The 14,865-nt window shown below is 39.7% G+C and overlaps 3 protein-coding genes across 3 annotated transcripts in view; 1 reads left to right on the top strand and 2 right to left on the bottom strand.

Annotated features, from left to right (window-relative positions):
• st3gal7 (ST3 beta-galactoside alpha-2,3-sialyltransferase 7) overlaps positions 1-2,032 on the bottom strand; it is a 3,306-nt gene extending 1,274 nt beyond the window's left edge. Inside the window, exons 1-6 of the mRNA XM_029450030.1 lie at positions 1,993-2,032; positions 1,532-1,694; positions 1,323-1,449; positions 902-1,239; positions 531-717; positions 237-377 (exon numbers count right to left, since the gene is read on the bottom strand). Coding sequence (XP_029305890.1) covers positions 237-377; positions 531-717; positions 902-1,239; positions 1,323-1,449; positions 1,532-1,680 — 942 coding nt within the window. The 5' untranslated portion in view covers positions 1,681-1,694; positions 1,993-2,032. The remainder of the gene's footprint in view (positions 1-236; positions 378-530; positions 718-901; positions 1,240-1,322; positions 1,450-1,531; positions 1,695-1,992) is intronic.
• A 925-nt stretch (positions 2,033-2,957) lies between these two features.
• Positions 2,958-6,232, top strand: ankrd2 (ankyrin repeat domain 2 (stretch responsive muscle)). The gene is made up of 8 exons (XM_029450227.1): positions 2,958-3,030; positions 4,266-4,402; positions 4,582-4,689; positions 4,787-4,885; positions 5,025-5,123; positions 5,253-5,351; positions 5,432-5,530; positions 6,110-6,232. The coding sequence occupies exons 1-8, from the start codon at positions 2,958-2,960 to the stop codon at positions 6,230-6,232; spliced, it is 837 nt and encodes a 278-aa protein (XP_029306087.1).
• Positions 6,233-8,171: 1,939 nt separating this feature from the next.
• morn4 (MORN repeat containing 4) lies at positions 8,172-13,079 on the bottom strand. The gene is made up of 5 exons (XM_029449429.1): positions 13,031-13,079; positions 12,202-12,275; positions 10,960-11,074; positions 10,766-10,875; positions 8,172-10,670 (listed from the first exon to the last, which is right to left on the bottom strand). Exons 2-5 carry the CDS (start codon positions 12,266-12,268, stop codon positions 10,522-10,524), a joined length of 441 nt encoding a protein of 146 aa, XP_029305289.1. The 5' UTR covers positions 12,269-12,275; positions 13,031-13,079; the 3' UTR covers positions 8,172-10,521.
• Positions 13,080-14,865: the final 1,786 nt, after the last annotated feature.

The raw sequence follows: 14,865 nt of genomic DNA, 5'->3' as shown, positions 1-14,865 counted from the left end.
TGGGTAATAGAATGAGCATGTTAGCCTCTTTGCTGAAGATTGTGTTTGCTCATCTGTCACACCCCTAAGTCCTAGGCTTATAGCAAAGTCAATATGTGTCTAAACCAGGCATATCCAGTATTCAGGACAGGTTAGGCCTCCCAGACATGCCATTGTTCTTGGATTGTTTTACTGTTTGCATGCAGTATTGTATTCAAATATACAACAAAGCATGAGCAGAGCATGCTAGAACTCACGTTTCCCTGTTTCAGAGCATATTTCTGTAGCACTTGTCCTGTCTTGTGAATTATCTCTGGGTGGAGGATCCTGAAGCTCTCTGGTCTCAGGGGAATATCATCCACCACCTCCCTCCAAAACCACATTTTGGACCAGAAGCTCTATAAAAAATAAACAAACAAACCTGGAGATGTAGAGCATGTGAGGCAGTGAGTGTGATAATGTGATATTGGTGTTGCTGCACGAGTGGCTGTGACACGCATGGCTTATATAATAGTCCATTTCTGTATGCAATGGATGTGATGTAGGCTTACCAGAGGCTGTTTGGTGATGACAGAAGTGAGCCAGGCCAGGTCCAGGCTCTTAAAGACTACCAGTGCAACCATGGTGGTCTTTTCGTACTCTATTTCAGAGTGAGGTGCTCCCTCGGGGTAAATCAGGCGGATGGTGGTGCGGGAACCAGCGTCTCTCTCAAAGCCAGGCACTGGAGCATTATTCAGCCTGGTAGAAGAGATATCCTTTTGTATGAAATTGATGTGGTGTATTTCAAGCCTTTTCCCTTAACCTCGTTCCAATTTTGGCTGCTGAGGAAAAAGTCCATCAGCAAGTGTTAAAAATAGCCACTATTCTATCACGCTAGGAAGTTATCCTACTACTTGCATCTGTCTAACACTGGCGCACATACCTAATAATGATGTCATACTGATCTATGTGGGATCCCAAATGGCTCCCATGAAGAACCCCTCCATTGCCCACAACTACACAGCGCCTGCAGCTGCCGTCAGTCCTCAGTGATGGAGGCAGGCCAGGCTGAGGCAGAGATGCAAGAGCCAGGGCCAGATGCTCTTCGCTGCCCCGGAGCCCCAGAGGAGGGGACAGATCCCAGGGCACATGCCTGTCCTGCTGCACAAACACAGGGATGTCTACGAGGCCTGCAGAACACGACAGGGGCTTGAGGTGGTTCAGACTCCAACGAGGCTGACAGGGGCCGGACAGCAAGGAGGCAGACCGATTTAATAAGACCTAAAGAGAGTGAAACATAGAGAGAGGTTTAGTATGAGACAAGAAATGATAAAAAAAAAGATTGCTAAGATGTATATCTATACCAGATCTTTGGGATGTTGGTTGTCATCACTGAGAGTTGCCACTTTATCCAAGGGGAGATATGCAGGAATCAAAATAGCCGAGTAGCATCCGATCAGAAGCAGCAGACTGAAGGCAAGGTTCTCCCTCCTGTACGGCAGAGGAGAAAAAAAAGTATTATTGCATTAAATAACAGGTCCATTAAATAAATACAGTGCCTGCAGAGATGTACCTGCTGAGGAAACATTCCCTGGAGTCAATCTTTGGGATCACTCGCTGTCTGTGAAAGACAGGCGTTGGCGTTGCATCCTCCGCAGCCTCATGCAGCAGTGGAGAGCCATCGTCTGCATCCTCTACAGTCAAATGATTCAGCGTCACCATGGCACCTGTACTTCCTCATGAAACACACACACACACATTGTTAAACTCACGGTCAAGGGATTATAATCTGCAATCTTTTTATAACTAGAATGTCATGAACTAATATTGCGTCTCTCTGTAGTAAAGACAAACTTTCTTAAATAAATATTATATATTATATTAATATTAATACAAGTATTTATAAAAATAAGAGTACCAAGTTTCCTATTTCACTACCAAATGTCAACAAACAATGTGTTTTTTTAAATTGTTTCTACCCTCTAAAAGCATCCAGAGCAACATCAATTGAGCGATATGAACAATTTAACTCACAGTCAGTCTGAAGAGACGTTACCTGATGGTTAACGTTCAGCTCGCCTGGGCTCCATGCTTGAGGGGAAAGCAGTGTGCTGTGTAGCTAAAATGGCTGCTGCTGCTTCCTACTCCACTGAACTCTGCGACTGCCTCAATAACATTGGTTAATCATTACGTCAGTCACACTCTGGCATGTAATGTCATCAAGAAGAGGGGGAAAAAAACATTTTAATGTGAGAAAAATATGATAAATAAACTCTGGATGACACTAAAAAGTAGTTGTTATATCTAATGTACTAATATTGCATCTCTCTGTAGTAAAGACAAACTTTCTTAAATAAATATTATATATTATATTAATATTAATACAAGTATGTGTTCAGTGTGATATACCTATAAAATGGTTCGGGAAAAATACCAACACTGAGGCTGGACAATGATTGATTGTCGGTCTGCTAGCAAACAGATATTTACAAGGTATCACTTGGTGGTATTCAAACTTTTATATATAACATAATCCTCCAAAACGGCGTGTTTATGAGTTTTGAACTCCTGTGAAGAGAGGTACACACTGTTGCAGCAACAGGAGTGAGTAAAACCAGGAGCTTGTGGAATGAATGTTCCCTCAGCTCATGACCGGGGGCATGACATGCCTGAAGGGTTGGATGTACTTGTATATAAATGTGTTTGTGCGTGTGTGTGCATGACAGAGAGGAAAAGAGGGAGAGGGAAAGAGAGAGGGAGATTGTAATGCTGGCAAGTACACACAGACATACATGCATACACACTCACCAAAGTGCACACACACCTGTTTGATGGGATGACACAATGTCCCACCATTAACCCAGCCAGGAGGCCACTGGGCTTGCAGCGCTTCTGTATAAAGTGACACGCGGTCCTTCAGATTTTACTCCAAATTGTTAGTTCAAGATAAAAAGCTTCAACTGTTCGAAATTACTTTTTAATCTTTGTATCAATTAGAGATGGAAGAGGTTGTGCAGTGGGCTGCCAATGTGATGGACCATAAAACAGGAGCAGAAAAGAAAGCTCAGGTAGGTGAGAGAAATAATATGGAAGGATGGCTCCTAGTATGATAATCATTAGACACTCACCACTAGAGATTGTTTTTCTTAAAAATAATAAATGTTATTGATACCATAATATCACAATTTGAAAAGCCCTGATTTGTGACTACTCGTTGAATAGATATTTTATGTGAAGACATGTGAATTAATGAGCTGTTACGTGCCAGCATCGAAATGAAGCCCTGAGCATGAGGATTAGATGTATGTCCGCCTACTTCAGCATCTGTCTGCGGATACATTGAAAAACACACATACTTATCAAGTAGATATAAAATTGCTCGAATTTGATTGATGAATTTGGATAATTTTCTTTTCCATCATAACCTGATGTGAGTAAAGTGACATTTAACTAAATCATATTTTTCTTTAATTGACAGTCATCCAAATACATAAACATGATAATTATGTTTGCTTCAATAGTTAACTTTGTGTATCAAGGAATTGTTTTCGTGACACCATACACATTTTACCTTTTATTTCTGACACAGCACTACAGCACACAGTCAAAAAATGTGTATTCCTTTTATGTGCATCAAACCAAATAAAGAACTGCCAACAGAAGAGGTTATTATGTATGTAAAGTCGAATTACTTGGACCAAAGTCATGAGTTTCTGGCAATCAAATGGTTTCATGCATAATAGACAAAAGAAACTTGTCATCAATAGTATGAATAACAATGCCATGTTACTTTATAAATCAGTCAAATGAAACAGGAATGCAGAAAGGGTCACATGCTCACAAAGACAGGTTTCTTTGAACTCCATGTCATGTCATTGATAAATTATGTAGAGAAAGAAAACACTGCTCACCCAGTATCACACTGAGGTGCTGGAGATATCAAGCTTAATTAAAAAGAGCACACGCACACTTTTAGCACATATCTGTTAAAATCTTTTTTAATCAGCAAATTTTCAGTCAGAGCCTTGAAGAAGGTCTTTGACTGAAATGTAGCTTATTAAAAGAGAATGTGCACAGATTTGAGTGCTCTTTTTTATTGATAAATTATGTAAAAATATATTAACAGAATATGAGAAGCAGTTTATTGGGAACATTACTTTGGCTATGACCAAGCCTAGTTTACACTATGCTGTGAATTTATCTTGACATTAACACTACCATTCCCAGGCACATCTGCTTTGCAAACTAATCCATGTCCATGTTATCTGGGTTTTCTTATAGAGTTGTTTTTTTTTACATTATCGCAGAGGAAAGAGTGAGGAGGATCTCCTCAGACCTACACTGTGAAATGTTGGACCTGAGTGTAGGAGAGAATATCACAGAGCTGTGCAAAAGAGAAAAAAATAAAACATTCTCGCCAAGGGTGTCTGTGGAAATCCCTGTGGTGAGCTACAATTTCCAGAAATCTTATCTTCATGTGCACAACAGGGATGTAAAAATGTAATCTCTGTCACCCTTGTCCCTTTGTGTTTCTGTGTGTGTGTGTGTGTGTGTGTGTGTGTGTGTGTGTGTGTGTGTGTGTGTGTGTGTGTGTGTGTGTGTGTGTGTGTGTGTGTGTGACAGATAGGGCCTACGGATACTGCAGAATTCATGAATGCAGCCAGACTAGGGAAACTGAATGTAATAGATAAATATCTGGCTGATGGCGGGAACCCTAATGTCCATGATGAGGTATGCTCTCCCTGGGTGGCAGTAAATCAGATACATTTACCACATACTACAACAAGCAATTTCTACTTATACTACTATATATATTTTTACTTTCCAGCTGAAGAGGACAGCGCTGCACCGTGCATCTGTGGAAGGACACACTGCAGTTGTCCAAATGCTTTTAGAAAAAGGAGCCAATATCAACTTTAAAGATCAAGTAAGACGTGCAGACACATGGCTTGTTTGTAAAGATGATGATGAGATTGGTTGAGATTATCTTCACTCACTAAAGCTCCAGCCTCTAGTGGCCTGAAGAGAGCACTATTAATAGAATCGGGCCATCTACTGTGTTTCAGCTGGGCTCCAGGGCCATACATTGGGCCTGCAGAGGGGGAAGCCTGGGAGTTGTCAAAGCACTGAAGAGCCACGGGGCTGACCTGAATGTTAGAGATAAGGTGAATGTGCATTTTATTTGTACCTGAATTTTGTACCGGAACTCATACTCTGTGAACATACTGTATGTGTATACATTTGGTCCTTTATGTGTTTGTCACACTGAATATATGTCAATGTCCACATTGCAGTTGGACAGCACTCCTCTGCATGTGGCCACAAGAACAGGCCACATGGACATTGTGGAGTACCTGCTGTCCTGTTGTGCCAAAATCAACTCCAGTGACAGGGTAGGCAGAGGCTCAACAGCATGTTTCATCATCTCTATAATTCATTTCTTCCACTAATAGATTTATTTTTGTACTCACAGGAAGGGGACACAGCCCTTCATGATGCTGTGCAACTCAACAGATACAAGATAGTGAAGCTGCTCCTAGATGCAGGGGCGGACACAACAATTAAAAATCATGTGAGTTTCTCTACCTGTTGTGCAAGTCTGGTTTGTATTGACGATGATTTTAAAGGAATAGTTTGACATTTTGGGAAATACCTTTTTGTTTTTTGTTAGATTGATGCGACAGCCAGCAGCTATTCAGGTTATTTTAGCATAAAGACTAGAAACATTAACAAGTTATAGCCCATTACCTTTTTTTTTTTAAATGGATTTAATAGACAAGATATAAGGTGTTAATTGGTAAGCTTTTGAGGTGCTGGTTGACGTATTTTGTTATTTTTGTTCCTGGACAGAGCCAGGCTAGCTGTTTCCTCGTGTTTCCAGTATTTGTGCTAAGCTAAGCTAACCCATGAAATGCTAATGATTACAGAAAGAGATCAGCCTCACGTTTAACGTAGATGTAGACATGAGAGTGATATTAATTTTCTCAGTCAAACCTCCTAATAAAAGAGAATAAATGTTATTTCCCAAAGTGTCAAACAGTTCCTTTAAAGGATAGGCCTACTTATTGATTGCATATAAGAAACTAACATGCAGTGGCTAATACTATACAATATGACCCCTCGCTAACAAACAGTATGAACTGTGTTACAGGAGGGAGTGACCGCAGTGCAGCAGGTTAAAGAATGGCAGTTTGACATCATGGAGACCCTGCACACACTGGAGAAGCTGAGGGAGATGGGACCTGAAAACACCTCGAGAGAGAGGAATGATTAATGAAAAAGCTGTAAATCTAATCATGCAGTACATTTTTTATACCTTTTAATCACTTTCTATGATCTGTCTTCAAAATAGATTCTGTAATTCCACTGTAGGTCTGTGTACATCATTTTTGAGTATATGCATTAAATGTGCTCACAATCCAAATCTGCCTTTCTAGGGCATGGCGGTTAAACCTCTGAGATTAGTCTGAACTCTCACACTGGAAAACGTCAGCTTGTATGTGACAGATTCGAAATTATCTGCTTATTTTAAAGAAGGAGAAACAAACACACAAATGGGGGAAACAAAGCTGAATTGCTTAAATCTTTCTGCCAAGCCTTGGCTTTTGATATTCGCTTCTAAAGAGCTTTATGATCTGATGATCACTCTCAAGGATGTTTCATATCTGATTTGAGATGCCTTTGGAAGTTGAATAATATTAATAGATAGTGCTGTGTGGAAGCTGTGTTTAGATATACATCAAGAGGTCCTTGTTTTATGGAGGCGACAGACAAGGCCAGAGCACACAGTAGCACTGTGTTTGAGATGTCAGCTGACGATAGCAGAGATGGCCGGTATGCCCCCGCTAAAGTCAGGGATTCAAGGGGAGCTCACTGGACATATTTTCCTTCTATCATCAGTGGCTCAAATGTTCCTAAGGGAGGTTGGTCATTCGCACTGGGGATACCAACAGCTTGCTCCACTGCTTGCAATGCAGTTGTTTGTGTACAGTTAGTCATTACACATACAGCCATTCATTTTGTGAGCACATTTTATTTTTCATAATGTGAATGCAAAATGCTGTTTTTGAAAAGCATGCAGTCACTGTGTATTAAAAAGCAATTTGTTCATTGCAGACAACTCATCAGATACATTATCAACCACACACAGTATTTCCTGTTCAAGGCAACGCTGTGTAACCGTCAAGGACACGTACCATGTACAACACAGGGTTATGCAAACTACATACATACAGACATTTATTTTGTCAACCTGACCCTAACAGAGATATTACAGTATGATGTCAATGTAATTTAGTTTGTGGATCTGAAGGATTAAATCTGTTGGACTGATATATGTTTTACAGCTTTACTTCTGTTGTTTTCAATGCAATGTGAGCTACAATCAGTATGCTGTTGCTGAGGGCTGGAGTGGTGTAGAATGAGGAGGGGGATGGGAAAACTGGTTGCTTCTGCTCCGTGCTGTATAGCAGCCAAAAACCAGAGGAACCTGTTTATCCATGAAATGATTAAACTTCTTTATCTATTCTTCTTGTGCAAACACATGACAAAACTGTGTGACGTATGTGTGCGACGCCATGTTGGTTGGTATACAAATACAACAATGGCATCTAAAGCGAACATCAACAACAATACAACTCCGACTTCTTCAAAGTATTGTGACTCTCTGGAGTCCTCTGCAAAGGCAAGATTCAGAGGAAAAGTCCAAATTTGCAGCCTTGACCCGTACACACTAAAGCCGTCGGATTATATTGAAACGTCGTGGGCAACCAACGCACAAATAAATGCTTTTTCTTCTGTTAAATCCTCACGAGTTATTTTGCTAAACCACAGTTTACGGCGTTCGGTAGACAGCAATTCATCCCTCTTTTGTGGATCGTTGTTTTTGATGATTTTAGGAAATCTAAAGAACCGTTTCTCTGGGTCACGAGTAGCGTTATTACCACAATTATACACTGCGCACACGATTGCCATTTTCTTTCAAGACGTTTAACTACAAAGAAAATTACGAAGCGTTGCAGCAACTCACACGTGAACGGCCGCCGTCTTGGTTGTGTATACAACCAACATGGTTGGGAAATAAGCGTGACGTCACATGCACACGATCTATAGCTGCACATACTAACCCTTTGTGTTAGAACATCAGAAATTGCTGCATTATCATCTAAAATATAACTACTTTGTCATGTTACTGTGTCCAAGCAAGCACAATGTTTCTTTTTTTAACACAAGGCTTTATTAAACACATTACCGCCTATCCGATACATATCCAGACCTACTCCAGGAGAATGAGAGGATACTGTACAGTAGTTTTATCTAAGAGCACTCAAAGCAACATTACATTGTTACTGAAAAAATGTAACCACAGCAATGATATTTTCCAGGCAGGTGAAAGTCTGGACAGGCACGCTTTTAAAGCACCATTTGTTTCCAGTAGGAAATAGACGTGGAATTGTTGTGAATTCAGTTCCACTCAGGCAGACATGTGTAGGCAAAGAAGGCTTGAGCAGGCGCCGTCTCCGAAAAAGCAGAAAGGAAAAATACCATTACATGATCTGAAATACAGGATATTACACACTCTGCACATACAGCAAACATTAAAGTATCATTGTGTGGTACTGATGCATGCAATGGTCTGTTTTCTGTGTCTAATGTTAATCTTTCTGATTGTACTTGCAGCACACTGCCATACCAAAGGGGGAATTCATAACAAGCAGCAGTATGGGTTCATGTTCATATTGAGTATTGATTTTTTTTTCTCCACAGAATATAACAACAATGAGAATCAGTAACTGCAATAATCCAGGCTAGAGACAGAATCTCATATCAATTCCCGGTTTAATCGTCGGTCCTTTTGTTTTTCTTGCGCACTAAAACCCCAGGTGGATTTGTCCTTATTGATTTGTCTTTATTGTCCAGCTGTAAGAAATAACACATGTAACTCCTGTTGGCTGTTCCAGGCTTCGTTACCTGTAATATCATTTGATTGTCTTTGGTTGAATTTCTATGTAGGCAGCAAGCCACGTCTACAAATGCGTTGTGAAGGCGTATTAACTGTTCAAGTACACTGAATTAATCTGTTATCACACAAGAGCTGTGATTGGCTATAACGGTTCATACATTTCTCGAAATACTCAACCACACTGTCTTAGATAACTCCGTAACACTATTTTCTACCTGACCAATCAGAAAATTCTTCTTAATTCATTTGAAAGGTCAGACAAACACAATCAATGACAATGAATATGTATACACATTACAGAAAAACACATACATAATTACATATTCTTTATATATACATCTGGTTTATAAATTATTTCATTCAGCTGCCTTAATTAAGATCTATGCCTCTAATTCAATGCATTTAATTAAGATTATTTAACAACTTTGAGGATGTCCAGTCTTTCAGGTCATACAGGGGAAAACATGAGAGAATTAACCAGCAGATTTAAATCTCTTCTCCCATGATTTCCACTGGGAGATGAGGTTTATTGGAGAGAGGAGAGCTGCTGGACTTGTGAGTGATGGTAGCAGAGACTCAGCACCAGCTTAACAACGTGTCCCTAAGAGTGGAGGCAATCTTCAAACAGGCCTCAAATTCATTAGGATGACCACCTTAGGGTAAATGATGCAGAGTAGAAGGGAAGGAGGGGGAACTGTGTCCTCTCAGATGGACACCCTGGAACTACACTCTCGTACCAAAATGTCTTTAAGGCAAACGTGAATACTGATCTTCTAAAAGGAGACACACCAGTGACAAAATACATGCAAAGATAAAGTCTGCAGCAGCACTGTTAATAGAGAAGAGATTTAAAGGTGCGTGTGGAGTGTTTTCGTAAACAAACATAAGTTACGTTCACATTCACTGTTTTTCACAAAAATGCACAATGTGTATCTTTGAAGACTGAAAAACATGTGTTATGCCTTTCCTTCCTCAATAAACAGTTGTAAAGCCAATTATTTTGAATATTTTTTAAATTGTGCATTGTTCATGTTTGCTAGCTTGCAGTACCAGAGGTCAAAACCCCCCACAGGGGACCTTTAAGTATCGCTCTGTTGTAACGGATTGCAGCATTATTTTAAAGATGAATTGATCTCATTAGTGGCTAAAGTCTTCAACATACAGACTTACTTTGAACCTACTCCTAATGCAGGAGGACAAAAAAACCATCTTTAAAGTACCAGATGTGCAATAACATGGTAAGAAGAGGTCTCCCATATTCTATTGTTTGATATAGGAAAGCTAACTATTCTAGAGTAAAATGCTAAGACACTGTTTATGAGTACAAGAATTAGAGCAAGGGAAACACAGCAGCATTTGGAGTTTACATGACTTGTGAAGTTAAAGGTGTACTTCATGAAAGAAAGCCATTGTTTGGTCAAATTGCATGTGCGTTCCAAGCCACTGTGAAGGCTAAGCAAGGAAGACGCAGAAAAAGAAAAAAAGAAAGTGATGGTGAAAAAAGAGAGAAGAGATGGAGGGGAGTATACGAGTACACATCCTTGAGGCCCTCCTGGATGGCACTGGAACCCTGACCGTGTCTCCTCCAGGGTCCATGACAGTCAAAGTGCCAGAATGCGAGCATTGGAGGCTGAAGCCTGCGCACGCTGCACCACTCCTGGACACTTCTCTCTTTTCTGCAGCTTGTGGTTTTGAAACAAGCCCTCGTTTCGTGGGACACCATGAGCTCCATCTGGGAAAGTCAATAGCCCTGGAGGCACACACACAGGACACAATGAACAACCCCAGAGAGATACTACTGACATCCTGATGAACAAACTGTTCCAAGTGATGAAACAGCCTTACCATATCCCTCCACACGTCCGTCTTTGAATTCTCCTTCAAACTTCATACCATCGCATCGACTGAATACTCCCGCACCTTGAAACTTTCCATGTGCAAATTCTCCTTCGTACCTGTCATGGTGTAAAGAGAGCAGGGTGTCATTTGTAACTTTTGATGGAGGACAAAACTTGCTTCTTCTTTCTTGGCTTGCCCACCTGGATCCATCTGTAAAGAGCAGTACACCAGAGCCATGGAAGAGTCCATTCTCAAACTGGCCAGAGAAGCAGGTTCCATCCTGAAACTTGAGCTGGCCAACTCCATGCCTCCGACCTGGAAATATGCACATATTAATGGTTTTAATGGCTTAAACTTCAAACAGATGATGGAAACACAAGAAATCCTGTCAAGGCAAATGACCTTGATACCATTTGTCGATTCACATTTGATCTACATGGGTGTCATGATGCCTCATCTAACCACTTAGCCTCTTATGGATTACTCTTTCGTAATAGTGCAACATACTGTAAGAGACGACAAACTGAGCATGACATTTGAACTCGCAATGCAGCTCAGGCTTTTATATTCACTTGGTATTGTAGATCTACTACATATGCCACGCGTTAGTACTTGCTCGGATTTAGGTATCCTCCCCCCTCTATGTCAGCTGAAGGTTTACTACTCAATTAGGAGTCCCATCTGCCTCCTGTGAGTTGGGAATTACAGCACTCTAATCCAGCAGATTTTTTAGCAGGGATTTCCACTTTAGGATCCAGACTGTGAAAACAGTCAAGGAATGTACTTGCATTCCCTTCCTGGTAACCTATGAACCACTACTGAAGCTTAGAAACATGTCAGAGGGCACACACCTTAAAGTTTCTGCTTTGCTTCCACTGGTACTTGCATTTGAGTGCTGTTACTTTAGCTAATGTCACAAGACATATTCAGAGGATAATCCACAGCACTCTTTTCCAATTGCATTTGCCATTCTCCTCAGGCATAGCTTTGTGAAATATGGTCAAAATGTACTTGCATGTGTGCATGAGACCATGTTTAAAAACTAGAACTATAGTGCATGAGTCAAGCTGAAATAAGGCACAGGTAGGTGTGGAAGAGATTAGACCCTTTAGAAAAGTAAAAACACAATAGGGAAGGTTGGCAAAATATTGTTAACCAATTATTGATATTCATTTTTTACTGGAATTTAGGGGAAATGTGTCAATGGGGTCCCTGCATACTAGAATACCTGAGTTAAATCCACTGTTGGTAACAAACACTGTATGCATTTTCCTCATTCTCATTCACTCAGTTGATAACTAACACAATGCTGCCTTGGAGAATAATGAGGACTAAATGTACAGTGCAGAAGGTGCAAGTGTGAGCTTGTCATATCTCTGAAGTTAAATTGGTAATGTTTGCACACAAACTGAATTTAAAACTGAGAAGCAGGACTGTCTTGCCTTCTTTCCACTCGCCGTGGTACTCTTCCCCACTGGCATAGGTGAAAGATCCTCTGGTCAGAGTCATGTCCCCCCTGTTTTTAACACACAGACACACTTATTGTCAACAGAGCTTAAGAACACATCTATACTGACCATTTACATTTAAAAGAAAAGCACTCCACTTTTTAGGTAATGCAGGTTTCACAATCAAATATCTTTAGTTTGTTGATGTTGTTGTGTCTTTAGATAATTTAATAGGGTGGAAATTATTGTTAGAATTGTTGTGGGGGAGAATTAGTGTGAGTGCATATTCCTGTAGTCAAAGGATCAAAGGATAAAGACGAGTTACACCAGATCCAATAACTGTTAATCTAAGAAGTCTGTTTAATGCCTAGTGAGTGTTGGTGGTGGTGATGCTGGTGTGTGAGCCCAGTTTAAAATAACATTTGGGGGCGAAACGCCTTCTGTAAAGAAATAGGCTGGAAAACGTGACTGTAGCATGACTGCAGATATACACAAACGTTTATCGCATAGAGACCATTTCGAAATACTGTTTAGTATATATGACTGGGTGTTACAGAATGGCAGTCAGGTGTAGTTTTACCTATGCAGTCACCATTGCATAGCCTAAATAATGAATCAACTCACACAAGATCGAAATGCCCTAACGTTATTGTAAACATCCAATTTAGACTGCCAATGTGTTTCACTCAGTGCAGCCTTTACATACATGTTGCTAAATAGGCTATCGCTTGAAATGACAAGCCTATGTCAATCGACAGTAACCTATGGCAACACAACTATTAAGCAAAAAGACCTATTAACACCTATTAACGCTATAATTTACCTGTACGCTACGTGTGTTGTCTCTGAAGCATTGAAGCCACCGTCCGAGAGCGGAGGGGCGTAAAAATATGAAAACACCGGCTGAGAAACGTATGGCGCATTTAAGTACTCTTCGTAAACTCCTACTTCCCAGATCAAGAGTCGTAAAAGATACTCACATAGGTGCGCTGGGTCAGTCACAAAATAAGAACATCTTCATAAAAAGTGCTTTAGTTGTCGTTGTTTTATTTTAGTATACATATATATGTAAATTGCTAAATATCTTCCTATATAATATAATTAAATCGACACATACTTTGACTTGCTTCATATGCTCTTTGACTGATAAAGACTAAACAAAAAAAATTGTATTAATTAATTTAGTAAACTATTCCCTCTCTACAAGCCCTGCTCACTTTTGTTGTAGTGTTCGTGCTGGCGTTTATGCGCGGCTCAGGTCAGGATTGCAATAATTCCGACAGCACTTAAAGGCAGCATTAAAAAAAGCATCACTGCAGCCTGACAAGACTGCTGCCCTGTTTCATTGCATGACAGTTGTTGGCTATCATTGAAAACTTTCTCTGATTGGCCTAGTATCCTACAGCATATAAAAACTGTGGCAGACATTTTCATAAAAGGCTGTTGGGCATTTCACTGAAGCTTATTGAAGCACTCAACAGTACCGCAGTTTAATTGGCTGTAGTAATATTAGTGTATGTAATATGTAGGCCATACACTGCATATAAAGTAGGCTACTGAGTAAAATATAAATAAAGATGTTATCAATACATTATTTTTTATCAATACTACTACTACTACCACCACCATTACTATTTCTAATAACGCCAACAATAACAATAACAACACATATTATTGTTATTATTGTTATTACTATTATTATATTCCACAGAAAACACCATATGATTCAGCTAATGTTTCTCACAGGGTAGCTTCATAGGCATTGGTTTAGTCATAAACCAGAGTTTTAGACAGAATTACATTTTGAGCAGATGATGGATGCTGGATGGAAGGTCAGGTGATCAAATTGATAACAATTCATCATATAGTGTACATGAATGTGTTGACCAAGTTTCAGAGTAATCCATAGGTGAAATGTATCAAATACAAAAACCTCCTGGTAGCCCCAGAGCAGAGATTCTCAATTTTTTAGATAACATATTATGTAGATAATATAAACCGGGATCCCTTCATATATGTGCCTTGGAACAACACAGTCGAAATGTATTAGAAAGATATTAGACATGTATTAAACATGCATATTCTAAGAGTTATAGATTTTTTAGATTAGAATGTAATCTATTAACCATTATAGATTTAAAAAATAAATATTATTTGTTGATCTATAAAGCCCTTTGTAAAAAATAAAAATAATTAATGAATGATTCTTAAAACTGAAAACTTTTAGCAGACTGCCACATAATGGACTCCACTTTGAGAATAACTGCCCAAGAGGAAAAGTAAGTGGATCACGGCGTACATCAAGTCTGTAGGATACATCGTACAGAAACCATCAATGTCTGCATTGAATTTTGTGCCAACCCATCCTGTAGAAGTTGATATGTTTCATAGGATAAGTGAAGACTTTGACCTGTTGGTGGCGCACTAGGAAAAGTAATTAATCTTCATCCTTTAGGAAAGATGAATATATGTACAAAAACATCATGGCAATCTATAGAGATATTTCAGTCTGGACCAAAGTGGTGGGACGACCATCTCTAGAGCCATGCCTAAAGCATCGGTCAAAAATGCAGGACCTGCCTTGAGGCCTAACCATTTCAGTTTATTTTAGTCAATTAAGCAAATCACCACATAGGCTACTGTTTGCCACATAGTAAA

This window comes from Cottoperca gobio, chromosome 15 (assembly GCF_900634415.1).
Source record: "Cottoperca gobio chromosome 15, fCotGob3.1, whole genome shotgun sequence".
Taxonomy (NCBI): Eukaryota; Metazoa; Chordata; class Actinopteri; order Perciformes; family Bovichtidae; genus Cottoperca; species Cottoperca gobio.
Note: the sequence above shows the minus strand (reverse complement) of the source record. Positions and strands in the feature narration are given on the sequence as shown.